This window comes from Mustela lutreola, chromosome 5 (genome assembly GCF_030435805.1).
Source record: "Mustela lutreola isolate mMusLut2 chromosome 5, mMusLut2.pri, whole genome shotgun sequence".
Taxonomy (NCBI): Eukaryota; Metazoa; Chordata; class Mammalia; order Carnivora; family Mustelidae; genus Mustela; species Mustela lutreola.
This window is the reverse complement of record NC_081294.1, coordinates 133,797,623-133,814,636: the sequence shown is the minus strand read 5'-3', so window position 1 is coordinate 133,814,636 and position 17,014 is coordinate 133,797,623. Positions and strand designations below refer to the sequence as shown.

General features: G+C 35.3%; 2 protein-coding genes across 7 annotated transcripts in view; one reads left to right on the top strand and one right to left on the bottom strand.

Moving 5' to 3' along the window:
• Window positions 1–17,014, top strand: part of TMEM232 (transmembrane protein 232) — a 302,946-nt gene that overhangs the window by 50,870 nt on the left and 235,062 nt on the right. For all 6 annotated transcript variants that reach the window (XM_059175633.1, XM_059175632.1, XM_059175637.1 and 3 more), the window contains 3 exons: window positions 3,099–3,253; window positions 14,647–14,770; window positions 15,745–15,997. In XM_059175633.1, coding sequence (XP_059031616.1) covers window positions 3,099–3,253; window positions 14,647–14,770; window positions 15,745–15,997 — 532 coding nt within the window. The remainder of the gene's footprint in view (window positions 1–3,098; window positions 3,254–14,646; window positions 14,771–15,744; window positions 15,998–17,014) is intronic.
• Window positions 1–17,014, bottom strand: part of SLC25A46 (solute carrier family 25 member 46) — a 180,902-nt gene that overhangs the window by 74,832 nt on the left and 89,056 nt on the right. The window lies entirely within an intron of this gene.

The window sequence follows — 17,014 nt, the reverse complement described above, 5'->3', positions numbered from 1 at the left end:
ATGTTGGGGAGGATGTGGAGAAAGGGGAATCCTCTTACACTGTTGGTGGGAACCATGCCAACTGGGGCAGCCACTCTGGAAAACAGTATGGAGCTTCCTCAAAAAATTTAATAGAGCTGCTCTACAACCCAGCAATTGCACTTCTAGGTATTTATCCAAAGGGTACAAATGTACCAACTCAGAGGGGCACACGCACCCCAATGTTTAAAGCAGCAATGTCCACAGTAGTCAAACTATCGAAAGAGCTCTAATGTTCATTTTATGTAACCACAGTGGAATATTACTCAGCCATCAAAAAGCTATTACTTGGCAATAATGAAATCTTGGCACTTGCAACAACATGGATGGAACTAGAGGGTATTAGGCTAAATGAAATAAGTCAGAGAAAGACAAATACCATATGATTTCACTCATATGTGGAAGTTAAGAAACAAAACAGATGAACGGAGAGGAAGGGATGGGAAAATAAAATAAGGTGAAAACAGAGAGGGAGGCAAACCATAAGATACTTTTAACTATAGGAAACAACCTAGGGTTGCTGAAGGGGAGCTGGCTAGAGGGATTGGGTAATTGTGTAATGGACATTAAGGAGAGTATTTGAAGTAATGAGTGGTGGTGTTTGCAGCAGATGAATCACTAAATTCTACCTCTGAAATTATTATATTTTTTAAAAAAGAAGATGCTATCTAAAAAGCAAAAGAAAGAAATCTATGTTCTTATCACTCTTGCTGTACAAAGGCTACAAGGAAGAGGAAGGTTCCTGCTGTACAGCTTCGCCTGAGCTGGAAGGGGCAAAATGTCAACACATGAGAAGAATGTATTTGCTTAGGGTGCCTGGGTGACTCAGTTAGTTAAGTGTTGCCTCTTGGTTTTGGCTTAGGTCATAGAGCCCCATGACACAGAGTTGTCTTGTCCATTTCTGTCTGTTTCTGCCCACCCTGGCCCCACTCTGTCCCTCGGTCTTGAGCTCTTTCTCTCTCAAATAAATGAATTTTTAAAAATTAAAAAAAAATAATCTCTGCTTAGTGTGGGACAAGTCACTAAGTCTGTGCCTTTTTCCATGAAGAACAAAGAGCATAGTTTCAATCTTTTCTAAATTCTATTTCAGCTCTATACCTCTGATTCTGTGAGGGGATTATAACAGATTTTAGCCTATCAGATTTATTGTTCTCTGTTTTCTCCTCTCATTCCCACACAATAGAAAGAATTTGAAAGGTAGTGTAGCCACAGTGCAGCTAAAATTTCTGGTTCAGATAACTAATTCAGTGCTTGATTACATATTTGAACATTGTTCCCCAGTTTCAGCTCAATTTCTTCAGTATAGCTTGGCCTAAGCCAGCCTTTCCAGTTCAGTTGAGTACTTACCCATTCAGTACCTATCTCTCTCACCTACTGGGAGAAGACACGAAGAATCAGAGAGGAAAATGGGAGTACAAACAATACATCTGTATTCATCCCCCTCCTTTTTTTGTTACTGACATGCCACATTGGAGGATTTGAGGATTTATTCCTATAGCCCTCATTCTCCGGTAATGCTAAAAGGTCCGTGACAGCATATTTTGACCACTGCAAAATACTTTGTTTTTAGTATACATATCAGCATTGGAGTAAAAGCACAAGCATTTAATTTGTTTTCCAAGTGCCGCCATAAAATTGCTGAAAAGATAAAGAATTCTGTAGGATAACATGTTAGGATACACACAGTATGGGTGTTGGTTCTATTTAAGAATAGGAAATTACCTTTCCCTGGTGCTAGAACCCATTTCATCTTTTAATATCCTTTAAAGCTGATCCAGACGCAAGTTTTCCATTGACTTTGACAAATGGTGCACTTTAATTAGCTCTGTGGCTTTCAGAGCCAGAACACTGGATTGAGTTTTCCACTCTGTATGTTGCTCACTAGCAGAGCTGAATTTGCTGAGTACAATTGTCCCATGAAAATAACAACATAGTTTTTTGGAGATAGTGGATTAAGGTCAACTGAAATGTGGTGGACCCTTTACTAAATAGCTGCATCTGTCCTAAATTACAAGTAGTTTTCTGAAATCTAGGAAACACACAGAGTTTACATTCAAGTGTGACTAGCAGTCTCATCCTCTAATGCTTTAAGTACTCGGGAAGCCAAAATCATCTAAATATGGGACATTTTGTGCTACACTACAGTTGTACATGGTTACTAAGTTTGGGTTAGATTGAGACACAGGTTCTTTAAAATTAGAAGCATTATTCTATGATTCATATCCTATTATCTAAGTTGCACATTTGTGTTGAGAGGTTCTTTTATGATAATGTCAACCATCCCCCAGACAATTGAAAACAAGGGTGAAGCTCAAAAAGCTATCTCTGAACAGCTAAAATACATCCCATTCTTCAAGGCTCATGTGAAAAGCAATTAAGACATTAGGTTCAGGTTAACAATCAAAGGGAATCAAAATTTGCTGCCCCCAAATAGGACTCTTTGGCATAAGGATTATTTTGGGCTGATTATTTTTAAGAAATCACAGACATAGGAGAAGCTGTGAAAACTGAGTAAAAGTTACCCTTTTTGTAAGAGATATTTACATTTTAAGAGAGGTGTCCATTCCTTTGGGTGTCTCCCTCTGTACTAAGAGAAGGATGACTCTAAATCTCTAGAAGCTCTTCTCAGTGGAGAAGGCAATGACAAATTCTGCATAACAACCTTACCCTTGTTTACTCAGCTTTTCCTATTAACATCCATAACTGTGCATCCCCCCTTTTGTCTTTAGCTACAGAAGTTATATAAGATAATGTCTTGGGCCATTTTGAAAAGTATTCCTGGGTGTCTCCCATGCGTACAGGAGGTATACATGTTATTAAACTTATGTTTGATTTTCTCCTGTTAATCTGTCTTTTATTACAGGGGGTGCAAAGGTCTCAGCCAAGAACCTGGAAGGGTAGATGGAAAATTATTTTTCTTCCCTCACACTATATACATATTTACAAAAATATACTTAAGTAAGTTGCTCTGTTTGGTGTAACATGAAGTTTAAGAAAATAATGCATTTTCATTTGAATATTTCATGTTTATTCAAGTCAAATAGCTCATTTCCAGATATATTTTTATGTTTTATTTCCAGGAACATTTGCAGCTTAATCAGGGAGGATATGAAGTTAACCACCTGCTCTGGCACTGTGTTGCTGCCTGGTCATGTGTTCAGAAGAATAGTCCTCAGCTGAATAAGGTGCTTGAACATCTCATTTCTCATAAAGTGCAGCTTCAAAAGAAATGCTGGTAAGAGGGATTCTATAAATCCAAAGTGTTTAAATGTTAAATAACCTTTGTTCTAAAATGTTAATCACACCTTAGTTGACTATGAAAATAATTTATAATCTCAGTTCCAAATGCATGGGCAATTTATATATTTTGCATTAGTTCATTTCATCAATAAATTGGTCCTCTCTCTCTCTCTCTCTCTCATTTTTTGCTAGATTGCATGCATGTATTGCTTAATTTATCTTTATCAAATGAAATTTGTTATTGATAAGAAGTACCTCCCCCCATTTAAAACATCCCTTATTTTTTAAAGTTGTTGAACAACATCAGTGAGGTACAGTTTATTGTCCTTGGAGGAAATATATTGAGATTGTTTCTTTATGCCTTACTTGTAAAGTGTAACAAAAATAAATCTTGACTGATAAATGTCAGTTTCCTCCTGTACATATATTAATTTGAGAAGGAAAAAGAAGTCTTATATTACTACCAATGAGGAAAAAACATTCAATGGAAGGGAGAAGAATTTTAAAGGAGTATTTCTGAAGAGAGCAATCAGAGGAGATATCCCTGTTCAGTATTTTAGGATAATCAGAATTCTTAATTCCTCTTCTAATGCTAATGGTAATAATAATACTAATGATAGTAATAATAATAATAGTAATAGTAATAACAAATCTGTCATGCCATAGCCAAGTTGCAAATTCAATAGTCATATAGTTTTCTTAAAATTAGTTCCTGTTTTTAGGCCTCTGGATGCCCACACTACACCAAAGTCCTTTGTATATAAAAATTCTAAGAATCTAGAGAATTCCTTATGAAGGAAAGGTGTTTTCCTAGTTTAATTTGAAGTTTTTGGGATTCTAGATCAAGTAAAGATTTCTGGAGGATGGCTTAGAGATTGCTTAATTTCTTAGAAATAGCCTAGTTCAGAAGACATTTCATCAAGAACTTATTCTGTCTTGTCCTGTGATAGGAGAAATTTATTCAGTATTGTAGCTAACAAAGATTGTGATTCTTTTAAGTTTTAAAACTAAGGGTAATATCTTTAAATGGGAAAATTACAATACAAATAGAATATAATTCTAATAAGCATATATTAATAGAGAGCTGATAAATATGACAAAAATTAGAGATTCTCACTGGTGCAAATTTGGTTATTCTGAAAGCCATGGAGATTTCAGACCCTCTTAACATAGAAAATAAGTTGTAGGGGATTCATAGATACAATTTAGTTTTCAAAAGAGTGTAGAACTAATTTAGCTCTTGAAAGACTCTACCTTGATTTAAAAAATAAGGGAAATTGCATTTTAACATATAAAAATACATATTACATGACTGTCAAGTTTATTTTCAAAGTACTCTAAGAGTTACCAAATAAGCAAGTTTAAAGAAATACTGAGATAGTAAAAGTGGCTTATTAAGATTAGCTAATTCTGAAAGTCAAGGAATTATTTCTTTAACCAAATTTCATTTTTACTGTACCGCATCAACATTGATTTAGTTTGTTAATGGATTGTCTTGTTCAACCAACCAACCAACCAACCAACCACAGGCCCCAAATGTCACTTGCCCCAAGTTCCCAAACTAGTGTATAATATACATAATCTATTTGTAGTTTCAACCTCCCCCAGAAATTTTGTTTTAAAAAGGTCAGCTAGAAATTTTTCAGTCTACACCAATGAGTCTACCATTTGGACCCTCTCCTTCCTGCTTAAAAGATGAGATCATCTGCATGATGACACCTTGCTTTTCCCCCTAGAAAGCAGCCTCACCTAGAATAATCCCTTTTTTTTGTTAACAACTTTCTTGCCCCAATGACCCTCCCTCTATAAAATCCTTCCAACTCCTTGGAACTACTCTCTACTCAATAGATGTGGTGTTGCCTGATTCAGGAATCTTTTTTTTTTTTTTTTTTTTTTAAGATATTTATTTATTTATTTAGTTGACAGAGATCACAAGTAGGCAGAGAAGCAGACAGAGAGAGAAAGGAGGAAGCAGGCTCCCTGTGGAGCAGAGAGCCGGATGCCAGGCTCAGTCCCAGGACCCTGAGACCATGGCCTAAGCCCAAGGCAGAGGCTTTAACCCACTGAGCCACCCAGGTGCGCCTGATTCAGGAATCATTTAATAAAGCCAATTAGAATGTCAAATTTACTTTCTTGTCTTTTGTTATTTAACAGTCTTTAAGGTAGTTATTTTCAAACTTAGTATTTGCAGATTTGGGGCCATTGGAGATCATACCAAACTATTCTGACTTTGCAAATGGAGAAACTGAGGCCCCATTTATTAGGTTACTAGTGAGTACAGCGAGATTTTTAGGGTCCCAGTATAGCATGCTTCAGTACCTTATCCCACTATCATTCTGGCTGTATAAATAAGGGGATAACAGTTTTGAGGCATCTTGTCACTAAATACTGACTTCTCATTTACTGGGAAGACGTGGTGGAAATCAAGTGAGGGAGGGGATGGCAGTGTTTAGACAATGCTGAATGAACAGAGGGGTAATAAACTAAAAAAACAGTGACTATTTAAAATAAAAATAAGGGGGCGCTTGGGTAGCTCAGTGGGTTGAGGTCTCTGCCTTTGGCTCAAGTCATGATCCCAGAGTCCTGGGATCAAGCCCCGCATCGGGCTCTCTGCTCAGGGGGGGAGCCTGCTCTCCCCCCACCTCTGCCTGCCTCTCTGCTTACTTGTGATCTCTGTCTGTCAAATAAATAAATAAAATCTCTAATGAATAAATAAATAAATAAATAAAATCAAAAGGAAAAGATAATTGCTTAAAAAAAACTGCCAAATAATTTTAGTCTGTTTCTTATATTTACTGTTTTTTTAAAGAGGTTTCAATATTTCTTTTTAAAAAAGTGATGAGTCTAATAAACAAAAATAATGCATTGATATTAAAAGGTTAATTTTTAAGTTCGCAATTTGCCTAATTTCTGCTAGTCAGATTTTCTGTTGTAATGATGATGTTATACCAAATATTAAAGAATTAATTTTTCTTCTTGTAAAGTATTTAAGTCATTTATGGAATAATCTATATAGCTATCCAGAAGTCACTATTCCAGATAAAACAAAACAAACTGTGATGTAATTATCAAAATCAAACCAGAAATGCTTTCCATTTCTGGGTAAACTTGGATGTTGGTCTTATATACGCCAAAGGCTGGGTACATGTAAAAAATTAAGAAAATGAACAGTGTATTTAGAATGAAATAGAAATATTGAGGCATCAGATCTTGATAGTAAATTGAGACTTTGTCAGGATTTGCTGGACCAGATAACCTTGGAGCTGTGACACTTGGTAGAAGATAAATTTGGTGTAGTAGTTGAAATTCAATGCCAAGTGACTATTAAGAGGAGTAACCTGAACAATTTTGTTTTCCATGCATATCAGTAAAGTTACCATAATGATGAATCAATGTTCAGAGATTTAAAATGCAGAGAGGAGACCATCCAACTGATTGATCAGAAGACATTTGATTAATACTGGCAAAAATTGCTTGTGCCCATGTAAGTGAGTGGTTCTCATCTGCCCATTTCTGATGTTATCTATCAGTAGGTAATTCATCCCATAAATCTCTGCCTTGCTTCTTATAACCCCCTTTATAAAAATTATACCCTAGAAAAAGAAAGAAATAGAAGCAAGTGGTTTCAGCTGAGCCTGAAAAGAGCCGGCCCAGAATCCACAAAGGACTCAGGGAAGGCATCACAGAGATAGAGCAATCTCTGTTCACTAGGGGACAGGGAAAAAATAAATTTATTAAATAATTTATTTAAAATAAGCATGCTATACTGGGACCCTGCAGAGGAAATGCACTAAAGACAATAAATTATAAAACAGGGTGAAGAAATAGAGAAAAAGGGACTACTACATGAGCCCCTTCCAGCTGTCATGCACCAGCCTTTATCTGGGAAGTTTAGCTGCCCTGAACTGCTGATAACCAGCTTGCTGTAAGGCGGATTTCCATTTAATATGGTTAAATTTTATATGATGCTTCATACTCTCAATGCTCCATCCTGTGGTTTGGCCTTTTATAAACTGCCTCATTTGCTCTGGGAAGATAGCTCAAGCCAGGGCAAAAGCCTTTCTAATCTAACATGAAAATAATGAATTGTGTTTATAATTGAATTATTAGCCAATGAAGACTGCTGAGAAATGCAGTATGGCATTTCAGTAGAGCAGTATAACATATAAAATTATATCTCCCAAAGCAAAATAGCTGACTTAATGCGCTCCATGAATGTATTCCAAAAAAGCTTGACAATTTAAAATTATATGGACATGGCAAGTGGTTTCCAGAGGTATAGTATTTTTGTTTGCATTGAAATGAATCAGGCAAGGAATTAACTGCTTTCTATAGGCAGCAAGGCCTTACTTTCTGTCTAGATCACGGATACCGACATTGCTTATCTCCTGAACCCCAGTAATTATAATGTTCAAGTGACAGTCTAACCCAAACCATTCAAACACCTTTTTTGTCATTAGCCCTCCTCCTTCATGAGCTGAGATGGCCGTGTAAGTCCTTACTTTTCAGACTTGTTTACTGGATTTTTAAATGTATCCTGTGATCCTCTGGGCGTCAGTCTCCAGCAAGGGTAAATATATAATTATGCCTTGCTAGGTTATGGTACAGTAAAAAAGCATTCAACCTCAAGTCAGAGGACCCGAGTTTTAGTCCTCTCTCTTGCTACTTGTCTAATTTTGAATGAGTTGCTTAGCCCCATGAACAGTATCTGGTTAGCAGATAAATAATTACACTAGCCACTTCAGAGAGCTTTTTGAACGATTTAAATGAGATAAGTAATAAAAACACTTTTTATATACGGAGTCTCCCCTATTACCTCTTGTCCTACGAGTTCAGATCTGAATTGTTTTTTTTCCTAGAGAGGCTTCTACCTACTGAATTTCGATCTTCATACCTGGCACACATCTCCTCAAGTTAACCAAACTACACACCCTAACAGCTACATTTCGGAAGTGTTCCCCTGCTCTCTACCATCTCTGTCACAACCTTGGTTTAGGCCCCTATCGTCTCATGACTCTTGGAGCTTTTTAACGGGTCTCTTTGCCTTAAGTTTTCCTTTCCATAGTCTGTCATACTCTGTTGCCAGGGTTACAACCTAAATGTGATTATACCACTCTCTGGCTTAAAATTATTTAATAAGAACTATTTTGGCATGACACGGGTTACATCAGGGTCTCATAACTTGCCATGATCAGAAAAGAGCAAAAGGAGCAAAAACAAAGACCGAAAGGTCCTGCTACTAGGTAGGACTCATGACTGCCAATAAACCAAACAGATGAAGTGCCTGATAGGAATGGATGGAGGTGATAGTTCGTGATCCACCGGTGCCTTCTCTGGTGAAGCTGCGTTCCTGGCTTGTCCAACCCGCCAGGCCTTCGTTCTTGCCCTCTGTTATCCCTGGAGCTCTGAGAATGAAGCTCTGCCAGCAGGAGACAGAGCGACTTTTAGCAGACACACTAAAGACTAGATTCACAGGTAGTCCATTTTTTCTGAGTATCAAAAATCAGACAATGGCAAGAGAAATACAGTCTTCAAAGTAGTTTCCATAAATGGCCAAAATCAAGAATGAAATCCTGCCTGCCCTCCTCACGTGCAATGAAGATTGAGCTTGCTTTATTTGAATTAACCTTCCCTTAACATACTTCCTAGTATGTTAATATACTCTGGAGTTTCTGATAACATTAAGGTTAAATCACTATTTAAAATGTTATATCCCCTCCTTAAAGGATAAATTATATATCTATATATATCAATATTTTATCAATATATCTATATATATATCAATATATCAATATTTTAAGGGTCATATTTCTGAAATTATTTTGAATTATTAAATTTTATCTATTTTTCCTACTCACTTGTCAGCCTTTTACCACTAGGATTTCCCATTCCTAAACTTGAAATACTATTCATTTCTTGCTTGGTTTGAGTAAATTCTAAGTATGGACATAGGCTCCCTATTTCATTAAGTGATTTCTTGCTTATGTACAACTCTATGCTGAGAATAACGTTTGTCACTATTTATTTCCCCCTGAAAAGTGTACTGTACATTTTGTCCATTTTGTCTGGAAATAGGCCTCTGGGCTCACAGTTTTGTTGTTATTTTTTTTCCCCCTCATTCCCACTTTAAATCTCTAAATGTTCTTATGCTATTTCCTAACTTATGATTAGATGTTCAAAACCAGTCTACTTTTTTCCTATTTTATCTTCAATCCGGAATTTTTTAGGAACTTCTTTGTGATTTGGCAGCCAGGATATAAAAGGCATCCTCTCTTGTCTCATGGGCCAGCTTACGAAGCTGTTGAGGCAAATCCTCCACTTTACCCTGAGAAAAGTCCTGCTATGTGCAGCTGTGCACAAATGAGGTGGTGATGGCTCTGCGTTTTCTGAAGGCCTTCCATTGATTATTCATCGTTCACATGCTCAGTGCACAGCTCCTGCCTCTCTTGCTTGGAATATACATCACATTAAAGTGGAAAACCCATATATGCCTGCACTAAATTTTAATTTTTGGCTTCTTGTCATTGGGAAAGTTTTCCTTCATTTAAATTCCATTTTCTTTGTAACTTTAAAATCTTTAAAATTCCTTTTCTTTTCTTTCTTTTTTCTTTTTTGTAGTACTACAGGTTTCCGCCCTTGATTCTGTTTCTCTGGTTGTTTGTTTCTTTCTTTAAAAAAAAAAAAAAAGATTTTATTTATTAATCTATTTAGTGCTTGAGTTGGGGGAGGGGCAGAGGGAGACAGAGAGAGTCTCAAACAGACTCCCTGATGAGGACAGAAGCCCAGGCAGGGCTTGATCCCTTGACCCTGAGACAATGACCTGAGCTGAAATCCAGAGTCAGATGTTAACCCACTGAGCCACCCAAGCATACCTGGTTGTCTCGGTGGGAATTAGTACTGGGTCTCAGTTTGCCAGTTTTCTTCCTTCCGAGCAACTTTTGCAGTTAACTTCCTCATTAAGGATTTGAATTATATTTTTGTATTTTAATCTCTTTTCAATCTCTCGTTTCCTTACCATACTACCTTTCATCTCAGTATTGAGGCTTTTCATTGTCTTTTTCTCTCATTCAGCTTTATTCAAAGCACTTAAGAGTCTCTAAAAATATCTTTTGGTCCCTATAAGAAATAATTTTCAGAGCTATGATCCTCTCCAAATATTCAGATTGGTATTCTCTTCAGTCCTTGCTTTCACAGTCTCCATTTTCTATTTTACTTACCTCATGACCTAGGAGAAATCTTTTAAAAACTCGGTATTTTAAAGCAAGAGGTTTGTATTCACAGCATTCGTAACAGCGTTATTAAATGCTGTGACGCTCAACATGCACTATCATCAGCGACCTTCCTGTATTCTTCCTACTCTTTGATATTTTACTTTTGAGGAGAAAATGCCCCCCCAGTGTTCCCATTATAGGACTCCTCCTCCTCCCTGCCTCCTACACACCAATTGCCACAGCATGGTTTTCTACCCTTTGTGTCATGTGGAAGTTGCCAGATGAGAGAGATGAGGAAGGAGCACAGAAATAATAACCTGGCTCCTTACAAAGTCAGTCCTCCAAAGTAAGGGACTGGCTTTACTTTTTTCTAAAGCTCTGAAAAACACCCTAGATAGTCGAGATCATTTTTTTTTTTCCCCTTTTAACTTTTGTTGGAGACACGAGGCTGCTGTATTTCATGAAATGGAATGTGGGTACTCCTTGCTGCCGTTCAGCCCAGCTCCACCAACTTTATGGTTTGTGGAAATTCCCTATCAGTTGCTGCTCTTAGTGACTTCTCTTTCATTCTCGGTCTTTCATTTTTAGGGTTGTGTGTATTTTGACATTGTTTGTGTTTTCTGAGGTGTCTATTGAAAGACTGAAATAATGCTGTGTAAGTGTTGTGACCTGGAGACATCTTAATTCTGTCTTCTAAAATTGCAATTTGGTCATTGAAGAAATCGTTGTAGAGGAGTAGGGAGAACCTAGGAAAGCTGTCTTGATTGCTGATGTTCCTAACCTTTTTATAAGGCTGTGTAGATAGTCGGATATGTCAGTAGTTTTTTATGAAGCTCTTATTATATTTTAGTTGGTCTATCATCTATATATTTATTTATTTTCCATATTTTAGCTGATTTATATAGTGTAGAAGGGACAGTGGGCCAGAGGAAGGCTTGCTGAGGTCTAGCCCAAGATCTGGTACCATTTACCTGTGTGAAGTGGTTCACATTAATTTTAAAAGTGAAAAAAAATTTTCTTAAAGTAAAATGAATCAAGTAACTGTGACACTTTGGACAAGCCAGTAAACCTCTGCTCTGGTTTCTTTATTTATAAAATTAGGGGAAGTTTTATAATATTTGCAAATTACTTTATACATGTTTAATTTCATGGCACTGTAAAACCAAGTCAGTCTACTAATAATTGAGATTTGTACTGTAGTGAGTTGACAAAGAAGCTAGTGCAAAATTTCTAACCTAATTAACTTATCTTTCTGTGTGTATTGGTTTTCAGTTTTGAATTTTAACAAACTTTAATATCTAAGTATTGGTGTTTCTATTTTATTTTTAGCAAAGGTACTTTCACTTCAGAAAATTTTATGATCAGTAGGAAGTGATTGAAAATAGTGTGTTTGTGTTGAAGCATTTTTCTACACAGGAGGTCGACACAAATGAATCTTTTCTCATCCATATTCTAGTGAGAGTGCCCTGTGTTAGTTAAAATTTTCCAGACTAAAAAGTGAACAGAAAAACCAAAACCAATAGGTATGTTCAGGGGCAAGGAAGTTCTGTAAACTCTGAGACTATACTCCTATATTCTCCTTTACTTGACCTTATTGTGAAGTGGGGTGAGAGGTACTCCGGGAATGACTCACTAGTCATTCACCTCTGAGGGCATCTGGACCTCAGTCACTCTAGGACTTCATAGAGAAAAGTTATCAAATTCATATCCTTTGACTTTGAAGAAGTAGTCTTTTTGTAATTCGATTCAGGTCAACATTTTGAACCTAGCCATTTCACATACAGCATTTTACTTAAATCTTGTGATAGTCTGTGAAATATAGGTTTTGCTATATTTACTTAAAGATGAGTAGATTCAAACTGAGGTAGTCTATGCAAATTGCCCTAAGTCATATACCTAATTAGTGGCAGAGCTAAGATTCCATCTCTAATTTTTCTGACTTTTTAAAAAAAATTTTTATTTTTTATAAACATAAATTAATTTTTCTGACTTTTATGTTCATGCTTGTAAACGTCATGTTGAGTCTATCAGGATTCAATTCTTCTGCCTGTAACAGTAACCTAAGTACAGTTGCATTACCAAATAGGGTACTAATTATTGCACATAACAAGCTGTACACAACTGATACACAGATTCTTAAGAAAATCAAGACCAAAGCTCCTTCTAGCTTCCTTTTCTTCCATTGATGGTATTAGACTTCCATCATCTTGTTGCAAGACTGCTGCTCTACCCTCTGGCATCATGTATGTTTTCCAAGTGGGAGGGAAAAGATGAAAAAAAATTACCCGTTATTTAAATTTCATTTCTTTCTTAATTAGAAAAATAATAGAATTATTAGAAAAAAAAAACCTTTCATAATACATTTCCATTTGTATTATTTGTACTACTTGTATTATTTTTATTATTGACTAAATCTACATTTATGGCTATTCCAAACTTCAAGGGTGTATGGGGATTTATATTTTTTAAAAAAGATTTTATTTATTTTTTATTCGATAGGCAGGGATCACAAGTAGGCAGAGAGGCACACAGAGAGAGAGAGGAGGAAGCAGACTCCCTGCTGAGCAGAGAGCCTGATGTGGAGCTTGATCCCAGGACCCTGGGATCATGACCTGAGCCGAAGGCTGAAGCCTTAACCCACTGAGCCACCCACGCTCCCCAGGGGATTCATATTTTAAGTCAAATATATTAAGATATAATTTACATACAATGAAATTCACACATTAATGTTCACAGATCTATGACCTTTGACAAATTGCATACATCTGTGTAATCACGAGATATAGAACGCGGCCGGTTTCCATAGTGTAGTGGTTATCAGATTCACCACACAAGTTATAGAGCATTTCCATTTTGAGGAGCAATGTTTACTGAGCATTTTGCCATCTTGAACAAAACTGAGGTTTATTTCTGAAAGGAAGGAGCAGACAATATGAGGTAGGCAATAGGCAGCGTTGTCACATTAAGGTTAAATTTTTTTATTGAGGCTAATTAGCATATAACACTGTATTAGTTTTAGGTGTATGACATAATGATTGGATGTTTGTATATATTGTGAAATTATCACCACAATAAGTCTATTTTCTATGTACTTAAATAATGGTTTGGAAAAGCAATACTGGAAATGTCCTTAGGTGAGAGAAGAATTTAGCTGTCATTAACCCAGCTTAAAATGGGAACCTGGGTAAATGTCCCAGATCTGTTTATGTCTCAATTTTCTAATATTAAAAAAAAAAAAGATATCAGAGGGGTCTTGAATGTGTCAAAAAATTGTGGTTCAGTAAGTGAGATAATTTATGTGAAAGCACATTGAGATCTGTAAAGCTCTATTCAAATATAAAGAATTGTCTTTTTTCCTCATGATTAGAGGTATTTCCTTTTGAAAATGATAATGAACTTGGCTTACTGGCCTGAAATATCATAGTTGTGAAATACAAATTGTAAAATATGCCAACTCTTTATCAATGGCTTATAAATCAAGGCAATATGCAGGTCTAGGTAGAGGAATATACATTTGCATTCTTATAGTTCTCCTTCAAACTGTATCTCTTTCAGTAGGGTGAAAATATCATTTAATGTATAATTTCCTGAAACTATCAAATATATGTTCATTTATGACTAATAAATTCCTGTGTGATTTTCCAGTTACCATATACTACTTTGAATGATAAATCTTGACAGTCTTCTAATCAAACAGAAATATAGATTTTGAGAAATTATACTTTTTGTAAAATCAAGTACTTTGAACTTTTGGACTTTTGGGAAGGTCATTTTTAAATTTGTTCTTTTTTTTTTTTTTACAGGAAAACATTTTTGCAATTCATTTCTTAGTTGTAGAAAGTTAAAAATCAAAAACTATTGTGAGATATTGGGGACACTCTAGAGCCAGAGCCCTTGATTGCTTATTATACAGGATCTGTGAAGAAATATGATCTTTTATAGTATTTATTACTCTCAGAGTTTCGATAGAACTCTATTCTGAATTCAAATATCCTGCCAAAATGTAGTTCTTTCTTGAAGACTTTAAACAGAAACAGTGTCAACCAATACCTATCTTTATTAAAAGTAAATGTATTTGGTTATCTGGGATACTCATTAACTCTGGCCAATTTTTTCATTAAAAATTGTTTATTGTTATTTTAATTAAGGTCTGTTGTTTTGCTCACAAAATTCCTAGGTTGGATTCAATACTGGCTTTGTTGGTCCTTGGGGAGGCTGCCAAACTAAACATGGCCTGCTTAAAAGCTTTAATGGAACTAATGAAAGATTTCCTTTCAAGCATTATGTCTGTTCAAAACCAGGTAACGGTATATTGTTAATTTAGGTGTTTTAAAAGACCTGAAGAGAAACAAGTTTTTATATTTGCCACTACTTAAATTGTATATCATATTAGGGCTTATAATGAGCATAGCCTTGTGATAAAAATTTTAATTAAATGTGAAAGTAAAAGCACATTTATCATATATCACACTACAGATAGATTGATATAGATAGAGATGTAAAGATAGGGAAATAGATTATACACACACACACACACACATCAGAAGGACTTTAAATTTTATTAACAAACTTGAGATCATATAGTCATATATGGTTTAGTTTCCAAAATTTAAAATATATTATGAAAGCATTTTTCATTATAATGACATATTATTAAAATTTATATTTTGGTCTGCATGAGATAATTTAACTATTACTTCATTGTTGAATATTGAGTCTGTTTCTAATTATTCACAGTTAATTGCAAATAATGTTGAGCTGATATTTTTGTACATAAAATTTTTATCTGTGTTTATGACTATTACTTTAGAATAGATTCATAAAATTAAATTACTAAATAAACTTTTTTAAATATTTGTAGAATGGCTCTCCAAATTCCTCTCCAGAATATATAATTGCCTTGCTTTCCAATGAAAAATGTATTAAGTGCCGCACACAATGACTGAGCTTTATATAAAAAAAGATTCTTTAAAATGTAATACGGGGAGGTGATATTTCATTGGATTGATTTATATTCTATTGATTACTAAGGAAATTGAAAAATTGTTCTTTATATGCTTTTTAGTTCTTTGTATTTTTTATTCTTTTAGCTAGATTTTATGCAATCTACCCAGGGAAAATCCGTTTTTTAATAAGTACATTTTAGAACTATTAGTTGATTATGGTTCTTTAACAACCCTATAAAATTTGAAGATATTTCTTATTGTAAGTATAGTATATAGTTTTAATTATGACAATGTCCCTCGATTATCTAATAACTGTTTTCTCATTTTAGGAAGAAGGCTGCAAGGTAGAAGACATTTCCTGGGCCTGGAATGTAGTCTACATGTATATAACAATTCTTGCAGAAATCTGCTTGTATGCAACCACTTCTAATTTGCGAAAAACTGCTTTTATTGGTTTCTGTGTCTGTAAAAGTTCACAAAAAGATATTTTACTCATGAGTAAATCAGAAGAACCACCAGAATTGAAGGAAGCAAGTATTTTAGGTCTTTTGGAATATTTCTCTTCAAAAATATCGGATAATTGTAAGTAAATTATTTCTCAACTTGTTGAGAAATATTTCTTAAATGTCCCTGTCTACATATAGCAACAAACCTTTTATTTTATTTTATTTTTATTTACTTTTATTTATTCTTTTAACCTACAGTGTTTTATTAGTTTCAGATGGCTAATACAGTGACTCAACAATGCCATATATCATGCCGTGCTGACAAGTGCCCTCCTTAATCCCCATCACCTATCTCACCCATCCCTCCAGCCATCTTCCCTGTGGTATCTGTCAGTTTGTTCACTTTAGCTGAGTCTGTTTTGTGGTTTCTCTCTTTCTCTTTATTTTTTCCCCCCTTTGCATATTTTTTTGTTTGTTTCTTAAATTCCACATATGAGTGAAATCATATGGTATTTGTCTTTCTTAGAATTATTTCTCTTAGTATTATTCTCTCTAGCTCCATCCAAGTCATTGCAAGTGGCAAGAATCAATTCTTTTTTATGGCCGAACAATATTTCATTGTGTGTATATACTACATCTTTATCCATTCATCTATTGATGGACACTTGGGCTGCCTCCATAATTTCACTGTTGTAAATAATGCTGCTATAAACATAGGGGTACATGTATCCATTTGAATTAGTGCTTTTGTATTCTTTGGGTAAATACCCAGCAGTGTGATTGCTGGATTGTAGGGTAGCTCTATTTTTAACTTTTAGAAGAATCTTCATACTGTTTTCCACAGTGGCTGCACCAGTTTGCACTTCCACCAAAGGTGTAGGAAGGTTCCTTTTTCTCACCAAAACTTGTTGTTTCTTGTGTTTTTTATTTTAGCTATTCTGACAGGTGTGGGGTGATATCTCATTGTAGTTTTGATTTGCATTTTCCTGATGATGACTAATGTTGAGCATCTTTTCATATGTCTGTTGGCCATCTGGATGTCGTCTTTGGAGGAATATCCATTCATGTCTTCTTCCCATTTTTTCATTGCGTTATTTGTTTTTGGGGGTGTTGAATTGTATAACTTATCTCTTTTTCGGATACTAGCTCTTTG